At 48.0% G+C, this 19,627-nt stretch overlaps 1 protein-coding gene across 7 annotated transcripts in view; it reads left to right on the top strand.

Moving 5' to 3' along the window:
• The window catches only part of IQCB1 (IQ motif containing B1), a 242,569-nt gene that overhangs the window by 134,892 nt on the left and 88,050 nt on the right, over positions 1-19,627 (top strand). For all 7 annotated transcript variants that reach the window (XM_085647522.1, XM_085647521.1, XM_085647524.1 and 4 more), the window contains one exon: positions 1,523-1,632. In XM_085647522.1, the coding sequence (XP_085503648.1) occupies positions 1,523-1,632 (110 nt within the window). The remainder of the gene's footprint in view (positions 1-1,522; positions 1,633-19,627) is intronic.

Here is a 19,627-nt window from a genome sequence, read left to right as displayed (position 1 = left end):
GCCTGATTGCCTTGGAGGCCAGTCCCATAAAGCTTTTATCCCAGGATGGTGATTGGTTTTTATTACTTGTGAAGAACTTGCATCATCTCCAACTAATAACCCACTTTCTGACATTCCCCAAGAGCAGTGTCCTGCAATAATCATAACAAGCGTTTGGTACATGCTCCTGGTGTTCAGACTTAAGGTATCTAATTTATTTATTTGGGTTTTCAGACGTGCAGACATCACTCTTGTGAGGTCAAAGGACATGTCCTCTACAAATAAACTGGGACTGGATCAGGGCACACATAGATTCCCTAGGTTGTTCCTCACATAGGAGGCCGACTCAACCGATTCCAGTGTGCTGCAGGTTTCCCTAGACTGTGATGCCTCCTGGTTCAAAGGAAGGTGAGTGCAATGTGGTAAAGAAACAGTATAGGGTCTATTGGTCTAAGTGAAGGGGGAGACCCTCACATATGCTCCTTGGAGCAATTCTTAATTCTGCTGCAGTAACACCTAAACCAGGAACATAAACCTGCAAGCTGCATGACTGATACCATGACTGAAGCCAGCACACACCCAAGACTTACATTAGGATACATCCCAGGGCATGTGCTACCAATGAAGTTAGTGGCTCTATGTGGTATGCGACTATTCATAGGTCTTGTACTATTTTAAGATACACCATTTCCATGCATGATATTTTGTGGATCCCAGCAGCTGCTTGAACTTTCCCTCACAGAAGTGTGAGAAAAATATCAGATTTTAGCCAAAGTTTGATTTTTTTCAGGGTATTCTTAGTAAGAAAACATAGTGGAAACCATGTAAGTTACACCAACGTGATTGAGACAAAAAGGGACCCCCTGCAGAACACGATAAATCCTAGGGCAGGGAATTGTGTACTCCCTTAGGTGTTTAGTTTTCAGAAATGTATGTTTTGATATTTGGGACCAATTAGCTGGTTCAAGAAACCTGGCACAGTCAAGAAGTCTTTAAAACTTCTAATGTCTTGTAGCAAAAAAATAAAGAAAAGAAATACAGGATCAAACAATGGAATACTAAGGATTTACATGACTATACTGAGTATGCAATCATTTTGGTGATATTGATTGTCAACAACAATCAATTAAGAAGCTGACCTTTCTGCTTTCATCAGGTCTCCAGGCACATCATGTACATAAAAGGATTAAAAATGGCAAGCTCTAGGAACTCTACTCTGCCAGTGAACCATGGTACTTGGAAACAAGGCTGTAATTGAGTGAGATGTTTGACTTCACTTGCACATTCACCTGTCACACAGTCTTTTATACACATTTTAATTGCCCATTCAAGTATAATTTGCCAAATAAAGAAGACCAGTTTCTTTTTCTTTTAACTACTGCACAGCAATCATTACGAATGTCTTTTACCTTTGTAAACAAAAGATACCTCAAAGTACAAGGTAGACAATTGAATATTTTGAATTGGCTGAAAAGCAGTTAGTTGATAAATAGACAATTTAGTTGCTGTTCTTTAACCTCATACTGTTGCTGTTTTGTTGCAGAAATTTCATCATGCCGCATGTTTAATACAAGCAGCTTGGAAAGGGTTCCGGATGCGGAAAAGGCTTAGGAACTTACCAAAAGCTGTGACTTCCCTGCAGAGAAGTTTCAGGTGAAGTAACCGGTTCTCAAATAGCTGGAACCTTCTGGCGCTTTGTTTTTTTTTTTTTTTTTTTTTTTTTTTTAAAACCTTTATTTCGAAATTCAGGACACAGCTATTCAGCCGACAGCCCGAAGGTTCGGCAGCATTGCAAGTTAGATACAGTAATGTGTCCCCGATACAGTACGATGAGTAATGCAAAGGTCCAATTTTAAATAAACACAGAAAAAACACACAACAAACCCCAGCAAGGCAGAAACATTGAAATCCCATGGCGAAAGCCCCCAGGGGAGGCAGGACCCCACTCATCTACTAAGTATAAGACTGTGTGCGGAGGAAGAAGGGGAACAGCAGAGGCCCAGAACGGTTACCAAAACCAAACTGTGCTGGAAGGTAGGTCAGGGGGAAAGCTGTTCCTCGGGAGGTTCCAGGTCCGGGGCAAGACATATTCCCCCCCTGTATTGGTTCCACCGCCCCCAGATGGCATGCCACTTCCGGGGGCGACCTCTAGAGCAGTAGACCGTCTTCTCCCTAAACATGCTCCAATCCATGTTCTCCTTCCACGCGGTCAGTGTAGGGGGTCCCGAGGAGCCCCATAATCGCACGATATCCCTTTTAGCTACCATGTTACCCAGAGTCACCCATTGGGTCTGCGCCTCATCGAGATCAGTGGGCCCCCAGACGTTCAGGAGGCAGCACCGCGCCTCCGGCTGTACCACAATGCCCGTCACCTCCCCCATAACTGCATGGACTCTCCTCCAGAACTCCACAATGACACCACATTCCCAAATGATGTGCAGGAAAGTACCCACCATACCACATCCCCTTCTGCACAGGCCGTCCTCCGAGAATCCCATGTGGACCAGCCTTGGCCCCGTAACATACACCCGGTGCAGTATTTTAAGCTGCACCAGCCTCAGACGCGACGGGATCGCAACCTCCTTAGGCGAAGAAACCGCTGACTGCCAGTCCTCATTATCCAACTCGAGGCCATCCCTGGTCCACTGTTCTCTCAGCCCCAATAGCAAGTCTGCCCGGACGTTTATCAACTTCTTATATATGAGCGAAATCGTGCTCTCGGGCATATGACCATCAAGGACTCGGTCCTCAAGGGGAGAGGACTCCGGCACCTTCTCACCCTCCACGAGGACTGATCGGAGGGCGTGACGCAGCTGGATATACCTAAAATACTCTGAAGGCCCTAGCTCAAACTCAGTCTGCAACTCCTCGAAGGACTTCACCCTCCCCTTCTGGAGCACATCTCCCACCTTGGATATACCTATCAGGTCCCACTTATCAAAGCCCTTCGTGTGCCAGAGTCTTCCCAACCTTTCCGATTCAAACAATGGGGTAGCGAGGGTGAGCCTATCCTTCCAGCCCAGCGAGTCGGTCGCCATCTTCCATACGCGCACCGCCACACCTGTGGGCCCCGTGAGGGACGAGTCTAGGGACCGCTAATACAACGCCCTGTAGTAGTTGCCGCCGCGCAGCAGCCACCTATCCATGGCATACCCAGGGCTGAGGGCAGGGCCGTAAAACCCATGGTTGATCGCGCTCAGCTGCGTGGCCCAATAGTACCGTCGGATGTCTGGGAGCGCAATGCCCCCATCGTACCATGGGAGCGTCAACTTTGAAATAGCTATTCGCGGCCGCCCATCCCACAGCAACGTCCTTTGGAGGCCTTCGACCTCCCGAAAGTATTTGGCCGGTACCCAGTCCAAGGTGTTCTGGAGGGCGTAGAGGAAGCGGGGAAGAGACATCATTTTGAACAGGGCCGCACGCCCAACAAGGGAGAGCGGCAGCCTCCGCCAACCTTCAACATCTCGCCTCAAGCGTGCCAAGGGGGGGAGCAGGTTCCTCTCATAGCGCACAACAGGATCCATGGATATAAAAATCCCCAAATAGACAAAACCTTGCTGGGCAACCTGTATCGAACATGTTCTAGGGATCGGTGGGACCTCGCCACTAAGAACGTACAAGTACGATTTGCCCCAATTAATCACAAGCCCCGAGTTCCTACCGAACGATGCGAGTACGTCACAGACCACTATAAGTGACTTCTTTGGTGAGGCAAGATACAGCAGGATATCATCGGCATAAAGCGAAATACGGTCCTCGTGATCAGGCGACCACCGAAGGCCCCGTATATCCGGGTGCCAACGTATCCACACAGCCAACGGTTCAAGGGCGAGGGCGAACAACAGAGGCGACAGGGGGCAGCCCTGCCGAGTACCCCTACCAAGCTGAAACGGAGTAGATGCCCGACCATTCACCACAACATTCGCTAGTGGCCCCTCGTACAGCAACCGGACCCAACTCACAAACCCGCGACCGAAACCAAACTTGGCCAGCGCGGCCCATAAATATGCCCACTCCACCGTGTCAAAGGCCATCGTGGCATCAAGAGATGCCACAACAGCCGGTTCACGCAGCGTGCCCGCCCTGGCGATGACGCCATGAAGACGCCTAAGGTTCAATGCTGTGTTTCGGTGCGGGATAAAGCCAGATTGATCCGGGTGGACCAGATCGCCAAGTACCCTAATCAGACGGGTAGCCAGGAGTTTGGCCAGAATTTTCGGCTCAGCGTTGAGGAGTGAAATGGGCCGATAGGAGGCGCATCTATCTCGGGGTTTACCCTCTTTGTGTATGACCACGATCGACGCCAGCCGCTGATCCAACGGAAGGATCCCATCTCCCCGCGCCTCCAAAAACATGGCGCGCAGGTGAGGGGCGACCCTATCCGGGAACAGTTTGTACAGATCGATCGGCAGTCCGTTCGGTCCAGAGGCCTTACCCGAATTCAACGCGCGAATCGCCCCCGCCACCTCGTCAACCGTGATGTCGCCATCCAAATCGTCCCTATCTATGTCAGAGAGGCAGGGCAACTCGATATCACGGAGGAGATCAGACGAGTCTTCGGGCGGCCTGTCCGACACAGAGGAATAAACCCTATGAAAATACTCCGCGAAACACTCCACAATCCCCTCAGGTTCCACAATCGCCTCTCCCCCCTCTCCAATCAACTCTGGCACCACTCTATTGACCCGTTCCTTCCTGTCCAGCCACGCCAGGAGTTTCCCTGCCTTATCTCCAACATCATACAGACGGCCCTGTTGTTCCCTGCTGAGGGTCTTGGCGGCGTCTGTCACCAGGTCCCTATACTCCGCCTGCTTCAAGCAAAGCTCATGCAATGAGGACTCTGTGACCTCCTCCTCCATATCCCCCTCAAGGGCCGCAATCTCCTCCTCCACTTGCCGCACTTCGCAATCCCTCCGATTCTTGGCAGTCACCACCAGGGAGAGGGCCTCCCCCCGAAGCACGGTCTTAAAAGCTTCCCACAGCGAGATCGCCGAGTCCACGGTTCCCAGATTGTCCTTAAAGTAATTATCTACCTTCTTTACCAGGGCGCTGCGCATCTTGGGGTCTCGGAAATACCATGGGTTAATGGGGGCCATCCTCCCTCCCGACCGAGATCCAGCCGGATCCACACTGGCGAGTGATCAGAGATACCACGTGCCATGTGCCTCGCCTCGGATATCAACGAGGCATGTGCGGCCAGAGTGAGCAGGTAGTCAATCCTGGAGAGGCTACCATGCGCCCCGGAGTGAAACGTGTATTGACTCTGTGTGGGGTGCCGGAGCCTCCAGCAGTCTATCAGGCCAAACGTGTCCAGGAGGTCTGGAAGCCATTTCTGAGCCCCCCCTGTGTCCCTGGGCGGGTATCTATCCAGCAGTCCGGAGCCCACAGCGTTGAAATCCCCTCCCACTACCAGCATACCCCCCGGGAGAGTCAGCAAAGCCCTGCCCAATTCAGCAAATGTGGCGGCCTGCAGGGCCGGCGGGACATAAACCGAAACCAAAACCAAAGTCCTTCCTTCCCACTGCCCCGCCACCGCCACAAACCTCCCCCTATCGTCAACAATGGTGGAGTCCACCTCAAAAGGCAGCGATGCTCTAACGAGGATGCCCACACCCCTGGACCCAGTAGAGAATCCCGAGTGTGCAATGAATTTATACCCCTTCCTATTCAGGGCATAGCACGTATTGCCTATGAGATGCGTCTCCTGCAGCAGTACAACGTCTGGCATTGAGCGTTTCAGAAATTGCAAAACAATCCCCCTCTTAATGCGATCCCCCAAACCATTAACATTCCAGCTTATAACACTTAGGCCTCTACCCCCCATCCTCAAACGGAAAGAGGCCCACCCCACACCCGAGGCGCCACCATGGAACAACCCTGAGGATAATCATCATGCCTTGCAGAAATAAACCCCCCAACAACAAACTCAAACTCCCCATAACTCCCCCCACCCTGCACCCCTGCTGCAGCTTAAAAAGCCCCCCCAACTTGCAGTGTGCCTGTCGCCCTACAAAAACAAAAATCTACAAAAAGTACCCTAAGGGAGGAAAAGAGCACCCCTCGTCCTCCCGCAACCCTCCACAGTTACTGCACTCTGTTCAAATCTTCTAATATGGTCAAATCAAGTCAGGCCGGCTTTGAGATATCAGCCCTGTCCATCCCGGCCACTGTCTCCATGCTCAGCTGTGTCGTCCCCGGTCCGTCGCCGGGGCAAAGCGTCCAGCCATTCGTCGGCCATAACAGGAGAGTCAAAAAAGAATGTCCGATCTTCATGCACCACCCGTAGTCTGGCGGGGAAAAGCATGGCATATTTTAGGTCCCGTTCCCGAAGTCTTCGCTTCACCCCCAGGAAGCTCTGTCTCTGCACCTGCTGGGTGAAGTCCGGATAAAAATTCACCGACGCATTCTGGAAGGGGACTGGGCCCGTCACCCTCGAAGCTTGCAGGATAGCGTCCCGATCTCGAAAATGAAAGAGCCGGGCGACAATCGGCCGCGGCGGGGCACCCGCCTTGGGCCGTCCGCCCGGCACCCTATGGGCCCTTTCCACCGCAAAAAACTTTCCAAGGCCCTTAGGCTTCAGATGATTGAGGACCAAATCTTCCACAAGCAGGTCCGCCGAAGCCTCATCCGAGGACTCCGGGACCCCGATGACGCGCACGTTGTTGCGCCTGGACCGGCTCTCGAAGTCCTCCAGCCGGCGGGCGGCGAGGTCACTCTCGGCCCTCAGCTTCCGGACCTCGTTCTGCAGATCCGCAACCTCATCAGTGAGGCTCGTGGTCTTGTGGTCCAGGTCCTTAACGCGTTCGTTTGTCTTGCCCAGGTCCGAGCGGATCAAATTGACATCCACCAGGATGGCATCCACCTTATGCGCCAGGGCCTCGAATTGCCTCCCCATCGAGGTCTGCATCCCATCAAGCGCGCCCATGACATCCTGCAGGGAGAGCTCCGGTGTCCCAGGCGAGTCCTCCTTCTGGGCATCTGGCGCCTGGCTCGATCCACTCGGCGATGTCTTCAGGAGGGCGTAGCGGTCCATACTGTTGACTTGGGAATACGTTCCCCGCCTGGTGGACTTAGTCTTCAGCCGATCTCCTTCTGCCTTGCCCGACATAATGGACTCCAGGCAGTCCAATGCAGTGAAGACCGTCCCCTCTCAGAGAGAGGTATAAAGAGTGAGCAGGTCCGCCTTGTTCTGCCAAAGTAGCCCACCGAGCGTCCCCGGGGTTATAAAGCCACCCAGAGCACTACAGTGTCCGGGCAGACAAAGGGAACGAAACCGAAAGTGAAAGAGCGAGGGCCTCCGTCCGACAGTTCACACCTCACCAGGCCGTTGTTGATCAACTAGGAGTCGGGCATCCTGCCAACTCTAGCCCCTGGCATCTCCGGGAGTTAGGCCGCAATCTTTCGCCAGTCATAAGTCCGGTTCCCGATGGGCGATCCGACCGCGGGTAGCATCAATCGCCTCCCTGACAACTCAGCAACACGGTGCCATGCATACCATCAGGATTAGAGACAGGATAGTCGACGGAGGGCGCGAGGGTCTCGGGAGCTCTAAGCTCACGCGGCCATCTTGGTCAAGCGCTAGGCTCCTCCCCCTTCTGGCGCTTTGTTGATATATTTGGCAACCTTTTTTGTGCCTTATGCAGATGTGTAAGCACTGAGCTTAGGTTTGGAGGCACCACTGGAGAGTATCTTTACTTAAGTTTCACTTGCACGTTGCACTCAGATATCATTTAATCAGTTCGAATATGTTGATGAAATAACGTATTTTTATGAAGCAGTCACGTATAACAAGGTTGGATTTATGAAGAGACTGTCACACGGTGCGCCCCGTCTTAAAACGTTTAACAAGTTTTGGCGGCAAGGTGGCTCAGTGAGTTAAAATATGTGCTACGGACATCTGCTGTAAACTGCAGCTCCTGAGTTTTAAGCCCAGTCTGCTCAACTCAGCCTTCCAAGGTTGGTAAATCCTCGGCTAATACATTTACCTTCTCTTGTAGGGGATTTCCATGTATAGTCATAAGCACTGAATAGTCCCGCCCACATGCGGGAACCCCAGAGCACTTTATCCAATATATCTTCTTAAGTGTAGATGTTCGCCTTTCTTCGGGAAATCCTGCAGAGTCACTTTTAAGAAAGAAAATATTATGCAGCCTATAGGAGGAGGCTATAATGGCCAAATTCTTCATTTTACATATATATAAGGTTGCCATGCATATAATGCATAATGCTTTTATAAAACAATTCAAATATCTTTCACAGTCCCTTTTTTAGAAGAGTATAGAAATGAAGAAGCACAAGAGAGTGTAGTCTCATAGGCTGCCATTATAAGAGCTGAAAATAGACATGGTACCTTTAAGGCCCCAGAGAGCTCCAGTATCCAGTCATGCTTGGCTAGATGCAGTTACGTCACTTCTTTTTGAGGTGAAGAATGATGATATATATAAGATCTATGAGTATCTTTCTCTATTTCACTGGGGAGGAGGGAGAGCTGCTTATGACTTATCATGGAAAAACCCCTAAAAGAGAACTTGAGTTACAGATGAGAAACTATTTTTTCTCTCATTGGGGATTTCCATGTATAGTCATAAGCACTGAATAGAATAGCAAGCCCTTACCTACTTATAGCAGTGGCAGAAACAGAGAGTGAATTGCTGAAGCTGTTTAAGCAAATAGATTTTTGAGGGAGGCCTGCCCTACTTGGGCATCTGCCCTAGCATAAGAATCAAGGCAGTAATGTTTGGTGAACGTGTAAATAGACCTTCGTGTAGCTGCCTTCCAAGTCTCTCTAATGATAATATTACGCATTAGGGCAGTGGTGGCTGCTTTACCTCTACTGGAATGTGCTTTCGGTCCGGCATCAATTGTTTTATTAGCTTTCTGATAACATAACAGGATGCAAAAAACAATCCATCTTGAAATGGATTGCTTAGAAGTGGCTAGACCAGTGCGGACCGGACCACAATTAATATATAATATTGGTCTGATCTGCGGATGTCGCGTGCTTTATGGAGATACAATTTTAACACTCTCCGTACATATGAAGAATGTAGAGTTCTCTCGGCTGGTGTGGATGGATTCTGGAAGAATGTTGGATTAGCATGGAAATCTGAAACTACCTTAGGGGGGAATTCTGGGTGAGTTCAATTGGAAAACGCCAAAAGCACACCCATTTACTGACAGAAGACCACTGCTTTATCGTGGGGCATGCACATGAGTGGTGGTAGCAGCATAGTATTTATGAATCCATAGTGATTCAACAGTCCTTTTTCCCTGTTGCAAGAAAGCACGCAATGCCTCTGTCCCAATCATCCAAAGTTCTGCTTGTGTATCCTGCCTAGACTCTGTGCTGGTAACTCTGTGTGTATGTCAAGTGCATATTGTGTGTTCAGTGACTCCATGTTGTTTGTCAGTGCGTGTATGCTGTAGCCAGTGGGATCTATTGAGGATTGCTCTTGGTTTTGACATGGCACAAGACAGGTGTTGATGCAGCCTCCCCAGGGAGTGGAAGTGTACTGCCTGCATCCCTGGGCTTGAGGGTGTAGCTTCAGATACTGACATGTGAAAGGGAAGGAGATAGGGATGCCTTTAGGATGTGCCCTATTTGGCATGGAATTGTTGGCTAGCCCTCTAGGAGCACTGGCGTTTGGGTAATGGTAGGAGAATGGGTGTGAGTAAGCAGATTCAGTTGTAAGAGGAAGGGAAGTTTCAAAGTAGGGCCTTGACCTTTTGTCTTTTCTTGAGGGGCCTATCGAGGACGGCTGATGAAAGAGTTGCAAGAAATCACACTTATTTTGCCTTTGTTATGGGCACTCCTATTTGGATCCAGCATGATCACTGCTTTTGGGAGAGCTATCACATTACACAAAGAATTGCCTGCACTGCAGAAAGAAGATGAATTTATGAAAAGGAACCCCCGCCCAAACCAGTTCCTGAACTGTAGATCCACATCCACTGTCTGAAAACTATTTATAGAAGTGGGGCATAAACCTTCCTACTTTGTTCCACTTTCATGACCAAAGATGGGCTAATCCTCAGAGTACTCAAGGACCTGTGCATTTTAGGGCTGGTACCGCCAATAGCCAGTCTCCCACAGGTGAAAAGAACATTAGTTTATTTGGAACATCGCCTTAAATATGCACATCTTGCTGGAACAGCTGTGGGTCTGCCTGAGATCTGCTTAGTGAGAAGGCAGTGCCTTGTCCCACAGAATTGCCTGCCCAAGAAGGAGAAGCCCAGTCTTCAAGTTCTGGAGAGGAGCAGACCATAAGAAGTAGATAACCAAGGGAGTGTGCCTGGAGCTGACTTGCTTGAACAAGAGGGTCCCCAACGTCACTGTATGACCAAGAAACCAAGTTCATAACCAAGAGTTCACCTGAGCCTCCAGTACAGTGACAGCCACAGAAGACTGAGGCCATATGCTGACTATGCCTTCATTGTACCGGAGGATCTTGTTCCTGCGCCAAGGACCAGTAGAAAAAGATTCCCCACTGCGAGAGCTGTAACCACTTTCTGATGTGCCTTATCTGAGCCTCTGCAACCTTCAGTAGCTGAAGCAGAGAAAGAGGTGTTGCCACTGAAACAAGCTTCAGTGACCCATTGCCCCATGCAGACAATAGCTGCCCACTGAGGCTTGGAAGTTCCAAGTGGGCGCTTGAATCAGGTAAAGCAACAATGGCAGGAAGACATCAACTCTGAATTGTCTAAACCGACTTTGGTGGAACTTTACAAGATAGCTGCACATCACATACAAAAACTGCCTACTCCAGGAATACGGACTGATCTAGGGTCACAGATTACAGGAAAGTTGCTCCAGTTTACCATGGTCAACCTGCACCTGCGCTTAAGTCTAGGACTTTGCTTCTGTATGTAGTGTACCCTGTAGACTCTGCAGTGTGCGTCCCAGTTCTTCTGCTTCTTTATGAACTTTATTACGTTTTGGTGTGTTTCTTTTCTTGAAAGAGAAGCACTGGGCTGGACATTCGCTTATAGCTCCTTATGTTTGATTGCTTGAGCATTGAGGCTGTAAACCCGTACTACAAACGGACCCCAGGATACCAATTATGAATATCCCCAACCATCATGGTTGAGGCCCAGTAAACCGTGCTTGCCCTATGGCCCTCTGAACGGGTTCTGGCACTCTGTGTTGTTGATTTAGAAAGGTTCCATCAGGTCTGATGAATGTGATTACTTTTTGAGATCGCCTCTGTATATTGTTTTTTTTTTGTTTTTAGGTTTTTGATGTTTTCATTCCTTTTTTTAGTATATTTTGAGACTGGAAAAAGAAAGTCCATTTTAATATATTTGATGAATCTAACTAACCTACAAAATATCACAAATACATTAGTTCCCCTGGCAAATCCTCCAGCACTTTGAGATTGCTCACAATCCAATGGGCCCTATGGTATATTCTTTGAATGGTTGTCAAATTAAACCAAAGGTCTTTGATTCTTTTTCCCAAATAATCTTTTTTGCATTCCGATAAATTTAATAAGTACAGTCAGCTTTTAAATGTCCATAGGGATGCAGAAAAACAAACAAAATTGTTCATGCATCTCCATAAACTTCCTCCATGCTATCACCTGAGGAGAATTTTTTTTACAAGCCTCCCTTTCTGTATTCGAGTTGTTAGCCCATCAGCGATGTATTTGCGTCCGAACCAGTGAAGGGCTGGTGGTCATGATGGAGAGGAGAGGAATCAGCATTGCAAGCAACCAATATAAAAGCCATGGTCCCCTACAATGAGGTTTTACTCCGCTGCGTTTACCAAAGTGCTACTGCAACCTTTAAAAGTGACAGTCTCAGAGAAGCAGTTCCAGAGCAGCTGGAGTCTCCATCTTGATTCTCTTTCCTGGCCTTTACTCCCTCCACAGACATACTAAAAATGCAAAAATGGCCTCATCCGGGTTATTTCCTTGCATTTGTTAGATATCCCTTTACTGAGGTGGGACAGAGTAAATTGGTTTTCAATGGCAGACACACATTTTGCATGTGGTTCCCACTTCCGGTCTCCTCCTTACATGCCCTGAGAGGCGAAGTATCTCAGGAAGTAGTGTGTAAATAGACCTTAACAGGAGAAAACAGAGGTTTCACCCTGTTAGACATATTGCGTAAGAGCTCATTTGAGGCATATTGCCAAGAGACCAACTTCCTGCTCCCTGCCATGCTGATGAGATCCTGAAATTATGCTGCTGTTTTGCATTGAGGCACTGGCCTGAGGCTTCGGTTCAAGGAGCAAAGATGCACCAGAAGATACTATGAAACTTAGTAGATAATGGGTTGAATTAGGAAGGACCAATGAGTGGAATCAAAGGCTAGCCGATACATCATTGGTCTTTCATGACGACCAAAGGGCTGTTTCTGAAAAGGGTGGGAGTAAAGATTGGAAAGGACCGTAGCTTAATGAGAGCACACCGCTAAAGTAAGGGGAGTGGCGGGGGTGTTGAAATTACTTTTCATTCAGCTAGCTGTTAGTTCGCATAAATAATGGCTACATTAGAAAGGAGTGTAGGCATTAGTCACAAGAGGGGTCTTTGGAAGGACACTGCTTAGATGTTTAGAATATAACTGGATGGTGCAATTAAGCACATGCATTACAACATTACAGAACAAAAGTTACGCTTTTGGGGCTTGGAAGAGAATGGGGACAAATTTTTAGTTCTTTCTTGTTTGCAACAAGATTTGTTCGGAAATTCGTCAGAGAGGACTGGGTCACCGAATTGCCAGCACCCTCAAAGCGCATTTACGAGAGTTTGCGCTATTGGCATTGTAAATGTCAATGCCTTTTAATTATATGTTGTTTTTAAAACATATAAATAAAAGGCATTGTCATTTACAATGCCAATAGGTTAAACTCTTGCAAATGGGAGACCTATTGCATTTCAAATGCGTTCGTGCTATTAAAATTAAAAAAAAGCATGAGGAGAGAGTGCTTGGAGGCGGTAATTAAAGCCTACAGAGTAACAACACACGCAACAGGGGGTGTCGCCATGAGAGGTTACAAAATGAGACATGGCGGTACTTAGGCAGGACTACTAAGCCTATTGACCAATGAACCGCCACAATTTACAGTGGGCACTGACACAAGCCAATGAAAAATATGGGCGGAGAGTGGGCGGAGCTTAAAGTCCCTACCTGAATACAGCATGCCTCGCAGCGCATGCCCTGCCCATACTCGACCTAAAAAGGAAAGAAGTATTCCATGAGGGACTGGTTACCTCCAGCACTGACATCAGCGTATGCAGAAGAAGAGGTAGTAATTTAAAAAATAGTTTACTTTGGAGGACTTTTCTTTCAGTTAAGAGTGACAGTATAAGATTGTTTTACACAATCAAGTACAGCAACTCCCATTTGAATGGATTTGCTGAGCAGAATAAATAATTTGGTATTAGAAGTGATTTTTCTGGTAGCCATGTGGCAAGTGGGGCTGCCAAATTAAGAGGCATGCATGCTGAGCAGAAAAGTGCTTTTAGTGCTACTGTTCCCGGCAGCAGGCATTATAATTCATAAGTCAACATTAATAAATTAATACAGTGGGATTCAGATATAATTTATTCTTATGATGAATTATTATGTGACAAGTAAACTTTTATGAAAGTATTACAGGAGTTTATGTATCATACTGAAATTCTGTAACTGTCAAAATGAACCTGTGCTACTCACATTACTATAATAATGCTACACGTCAGATGCTACCCTTAGTTTGAGACTTCTCCAAGAGGAGAAGCTGCAAAAAAAAGATTCAACATTTATAATATCCATGTTAACTAAAGCAACAGTACTTAAGCGTTTGTTATACAAATTCTGATGGCACAGAAACTTTGCCACTACTGTCATATTGCATGTGCCTTTAGAATTGGTGGGCAGGAGCATTGGTGACATTGTGTTTGCTTGTTTACAAAAGGCACCGAGAAGTGGTCTACAAAATACAGTCCCAGAGAGTAGGAGGTGGTACCATCCCAAACAGGACCTCTTCTGTGTCAGTACACTTCCCCTTGGTCTAGACTTGGGCCAATGATAAAAAGGAGTAAAGTCAGCCTTTGGCGGAACACTTATACCAGCACTTATCCCATCTAGTCTATTTGTTTGTGTTTATTTATTGTGCTATTTATATATAGCAGACCTCACCACATGGGTTGCAGAATGCTTCACGAAATTAACAGATTACATAGAACTAGATATTAACACAGAGAGGCTCTGTCTATAGTTGTAGAAGAAACTGAATGTAAAATTACAAAAAAAATTAACCAGTAACAGTTGCAACAGTAGAATGTAGGCACATTTTCTAGCTCTAGATGGAGTCTGAATAAGTGAGTTGCAGAGCTTTAGGAATGCTAGGAGGTTGAAATTGTGCCTGAAATCTTCAGGGAAGTTATTCTACATTATGGGATCTTGACTGGAGAATGCTTGGTTGAGAGTTTTGGACTTTTTTTCACCATGAGGATTTCAAGAAGACTTGTCGATTTACCTCTGGTGTATCTATGTCCTCCTGTGATGTAGACTTTGCTTCGTGGGTAGGACAGCTGACTGAGGTGTAGCATCTTGTGTGTTTGGCAAGCTTTTTTGATGTAGATTCTAGTCCTAAGTAGCAGACAGTGGAGGTCTCCTAAAATGAATGAGATGCTATCTGATTTTTTGCTACCTTGAGCAGGCTTGCAGCAGCTACTAAATAGCTCTGAGAGGTGGTATGGAGGCTTCCGAGAAATCAGCTAAAATGGCTAAGTCTGCTAATAGGGTAGAAGACTTGAGTTCCCTGCTGAGAAAAAGTTGGAACAAGTTGGGTTTGCCCAGGTTAGCTATGTGGAGCTGCATAGTTATCTTATGTTCAATGATAAATCAGAGTGATTTTGCTAAACGGACCAATGTGAGGAAGATACTAACAGAGTAGTGTGTAAAGTCAGGATTGTATTGGTAGGATGGGTTCTATTGAGCATAGGAGAAGAAACTCTGCTTTAGCTTGGTTTTGTTTAAGAGAGAACATGTTCACATCGTCTTTTAGTTTTACCCGGAAGGACTTTAGAGACTCTGTTTCATGGGTTGGAGATTTTCAAGTAATGATAGCTATCATCTACATACTGATGAATGCTTATTCCCTTTTCTTTTACCGTGGAACCCAGTGCTATTAAATATTAAATAAGTTGGAAGATAATATAGAACCTCTGGTGCGCCCCACATTTTAGTGTTAAAGGAGAGCTGAATGATTCCATCTGAACTAATTGAGATCTTAATGACAGGTAGTACGAGAACCATTTGACTTCAGTTCCCATTATGTTGTCTAGGATGGTGGGAAGGCTTTCATGGTTTAGATAATCAAATGTTGATAGTAAGTCTAGCATGAGTCCCATCCGTCCAGGGTTTGAGTACGCCATCAAGTATCGCTAGTGTTGTGGTTTCACTTCTGATGAGTAAGTATTTACAATGTTATTGAGCCACGTATGTACCAGGAGTTTTATTAAAACATTTTTTTCAATGATTGTTTCCAAGAAGGGCAATTTGGATACTAGTATAAGATTTTGGAAGTCGAGGAGGTCAAGGTTGGGTTCCTTCACAAGAGATGTAAACTGTCCTGATTTTGATGATATTGGAAAGGTTCCTCCTTTGAATGATGCATTGACAATTTTGAGTATAAGGGAAACAGCACCTTGAGTGCATGTTTTTATTAAGCTGGTTGTACTGGTTTAATTGATGTAAGATGAAGGTTTGTACTCTGAGGCTTTCTCAATGCTTTGTTACATATATCGATCACGTTTTACTAAGGTATAGCTCTTGGTGTACCAAGCATTAGAGGTTCTTTCTCTGACAGATTCAAGAGTTAATGGCACTACTTTATTAAAATTGTTCAGAGTCGCAGTTTTGTAGGTCTTCTATAATTTGAAAGGCATTTAGTTTCACAGTTCCAGGGTTTTGTTTTTTTCAGGAATTTTTAGGATGGAAAATGTCTGTTATGGGTGTTTGTCAGATCTTCAGTTTAGTTTGACCATTTGCAGGCAGTTTCTGATGGATACATCTGCCAGTGGATTCCTCACCTTGTGAATATCCCCTGCGCCAGCATTCCACGGAACTTTTCTTTCCCAGCACTCCACGTCGACGTGGGCGACGTCATAATGCATCGGCTCCGCTCACGACTCCGTACGACGTCACCGGAGCCATAAGAAGCCCACTTCGGCGTGATGACGTCAGTTCCCTTTTTTCCGCGCCGTCGACACGCAACGGTTTTTTCCAGTTCTTTCTAGCTACTTTGTAGTGTTGCTGTTGAAAATCTGGTATGTCTTCGACGAGTAAGTCGGGCTTTAAGCCCTGTAGGGAATGTGGAGGTCTAATGTCCATGACTGATCCACATGTAGACTGCTTGTGGTGCCTTTCTTCGGACCACGATGTGGAAGATTGTGCGTGCTGTAGGAGGATGAATCCTAAAGCACTGAAGGAGAGGAAGACTAAACTCTTTATGAAAAAGATCGGTGAGGAGAAGAGAGGGAGGAAGGAGAAGTCGAGGCGGGAGTCGTCGACTTCGAGGTCGTCGAAGTCGAAGAAGCATCATAAAAAAAGAAAGCATTCTTCTCGACGTCGGTCCTCGAAGAACAGGAAATCAAGGTCGACTTCGCCCCGTCGGCGTCGAAGCAAGGACTTGTCACCTTCTCCTTCGAAGTCTCCGAGAGGATCTCCTTCGCCGAAGCGGGCTGCAGCGCGTTCATCGACTCAGTCCCCGGCGCAGTCACCGGCTCCGTCAAAGGCGTCGTCTCCGATTCGAGTGGAGTCGGAGGTTTCTATTGATGAACAAGAAGAGCCTACTCCGGTGCCTGATGAATCTGCGGCTCCAGTAGAAGACACTGCGGAGCCGACGCCAGATACTCCACAAAGGGATACAGGTTCTGTTCCTTATCCACAATTCCCGGCTCCAGGTACCGATTCGACGCAATTTCTAAATGCCATGTATGGTATATTTAATAGGGCGGCCTTCCCATCCGGAGCACCAACTGGTCCCGTGGGTCCTATGGCGTATACACTAGGGGTGCCGCAGCATTATGCTCAGGCCCCCTTTCTGCCCTTTATGCCGATGGCGCCTTCGTGGCAGTTTCCAGCGCTGACTGGGGATCCGTCAAGGCTTCGGATGGATCATCCTGTTTCGGAGTCTTCCTCGACGGCGCCGCGTCCGGCGCCGCTGACTCCTTCTGTGGCTCCGCCGACTCCGGTACCTCTGGCTCCACCGACGCCGCGTACGACGTCGACGACGCCGGCTCCCCGGATTTGATCAAGAAGGGAGGCCCAAAGGGTATTGCAAGAAGGAAGGTATAGAGCAGAGGTGGAGGAAGGTGAAGTGGACACTTCTTCTGATGAATTTGAGGGAATAGAAGAAGCAAGTGGTTTGGATACGACCCCAGAGTGGGAACATACTTCTGCAAGATCTTCTCCACCACAGGAATTGGCACCCTACCATGTGGTAATTAAGAAGGCCGCAGATCTGTTAGATTTGCAGCTGCCCTCTGTGGAGTACAAGTCTAACTTGCTTACGGAGGTGTTGCACTCTTCGACATCAACTTCGGAGCCTTTGTTGCCTTTTAATGAGGCCATCTTGGAGCCTGTTTTGGAGGTGTGGAGGAAACCTCTTTCTTCTCCGGCGGATTCCAGACAGGTGGCAAGAAGGTACAGGGTGGCACCTGGGGATCCTGATTTTTTGTCAAAGCATCCATCTCCGGAGAGCCTAGTTGTGCAGGCTTCTTGTTCGAAACATGCTTCGGGTGCTTTCCCTCAGTCTGCAGCAGATAGGGAGTCCAAGAAAGTCGACCAGGCGGCTAAAAAGTCTTTCTCTTCAGGAAGTATGGCACTGAAGTCATCTAATGCCACGTGCCTGCTGGGACGTTATGTTCATGCCTTGATGGACTCAATAAAATCTTTAGCCCCTAAATTGCCTGAGGGTGATAAGGCGTCCTTCTTGGAGGTGGTTGCGGACACTCAGGGGGATGCCAGACAGGTGATCCAGTCAGGGCTGGATACGGCGGATTCGGTGGCAAGAATTATGGGTTCATCTATAGCCGCGAGAAGACAGGCGTGGCTCCGTTTCTCTGGATTCTCTGCAGATATTCAGGCCACATTGGTGGATCTGCCATTCGACGGACAGAAACTGTTTGGGGAGAAGGCAGACTCTGCCCTACAACGATTTAAGGACAGCAGATTGACGGCAAAGTCCTTGGGTCTGCAGGCACCTACTAGGGGTTCAGCTTTTAGAAAGTTTAGGGGTTTCTGAAAATCATCCATTCGCTCCTTCCGACAGTCTCCGCAGCAGCAGCAGCAACAACAGAATCCCCTCTATAGGTTCTATAGAGGGAGGCAAAGGGGTCGGAGAGGTTCTGGACGCAACCCCTCTTCTTCGTCCTCCTCCTCTGCTCCCAATGAGGCTTCAGGGAAGCAGCGCTAGATCCCCCATCCCGGATCATGTAAGTCCTGTGGGGGGTCGGGTGTCCTACTTTCTACGGGGTTGGAAATCTGTTACAACAGACCTTTGGGTTTTGAACCTCATAGAGACTGGGTACGCCCTTCCCTTTCGGGAGTTTCCTCCCCCTTACCCTCCTTGCCAAGGTTATTGCTCGGAAGACCATCTGCTTCTCCTGCAGAACGAGGTTCTAGCCTTGCTTCAGAAGGGTGCAATAGAGGTGGTTCCGGAGCAGGAAAGGGGTCAGGGATGCTACTCCCGGTATTTTCTGATTCCCAAAAAGGATGGCAGATTGCGTCCGATTCTGGACCTCAGAGTCTTGAACTTCTACCTGAGACAGGAGAAATTCAAGATGCTGACCCTTGCGCAGGTTCTTCAAGCGTTGCAGCAAGGAGACTGGATGGTGTCGATCGACTTGCAGGATGCATATTTTCATTCCCAATCCTGAAGTCGCACAGGAAGTATCTCCGGTTTACGGTTGCGTCGCAACACTACCAGTTTGCGGTCCTTCCGTTTGGTCTTACTACCGCACCTCGAGTCTTCACAAAGGTGATGGCAGTGGTGGCTGCTCATCTCAGGAGGTCGGGGATTCCAGTATTCCCTTACATGGACGACTGGCTTCTGAAGGCAGAGTCCCCAGAGATGGTGCAGCATCATCTGCAGGTAACATCTCGGCTGTTATTCGACTTGGGTTTTTCAATCAATGTGCCCAAATCTCACCTGGTGCCCTCTCAACGCAGCCTGTTCATAGGGGCGGTACTGGACACTACTGTGTGTCGAGCATTCCCTCCTCCTCAAAGGATTCTCGACATTCAGGAAATGGTCCCTTTATTCCACAATGGAGCGGTTGTTCCAGTTCTGAAGGTCCTTCGCCTGCTCGGTCTGTTCGCCTCCTGCATTCTGATGGTCAACCATGCACGCTGGCACATGAGGGCGCTCCAGTGGTGCCTCCGCAGGCAGTGGTATCAGCACAATGGAGATCTCAATGAGTCGATCAGGATCTCCGGAGAAGCTGCAGCGAATCTGTCTTGGTGGAGCGTGGAGGGCAATCTGTCCCAAGGAAAGCCCTTCCATCTTCCTCCATTGGTGGCCACAGTGATAATGGATGCATCCACCCTAGGTTGGGGTGCTCATCTGGGGGATCTGGAGATCAAGGGTCTTTGGTCTCTAGAGGAGAGGTTGCTTCACATCAACCTTCTGGAATTGCGGGCGATTCGTTTGGCG

Source organism: Triturus cristatus, chromosome 3_2 (genome assembly GCF_964204655.1).
Source record: "Triturus cristatus chromosome 3_2, aTriCri1.1, whole genome shotgun sequence".
Classification (NCBI taxonomy): Eukaryota; Metazoa; Chordata; class Amphibia; order Caudata; family Salamandridae; genus Triturus; species Triturus cristatus.
This window is presented reverse-complemented; position numbering and strand designations above follow the sequence as displayed.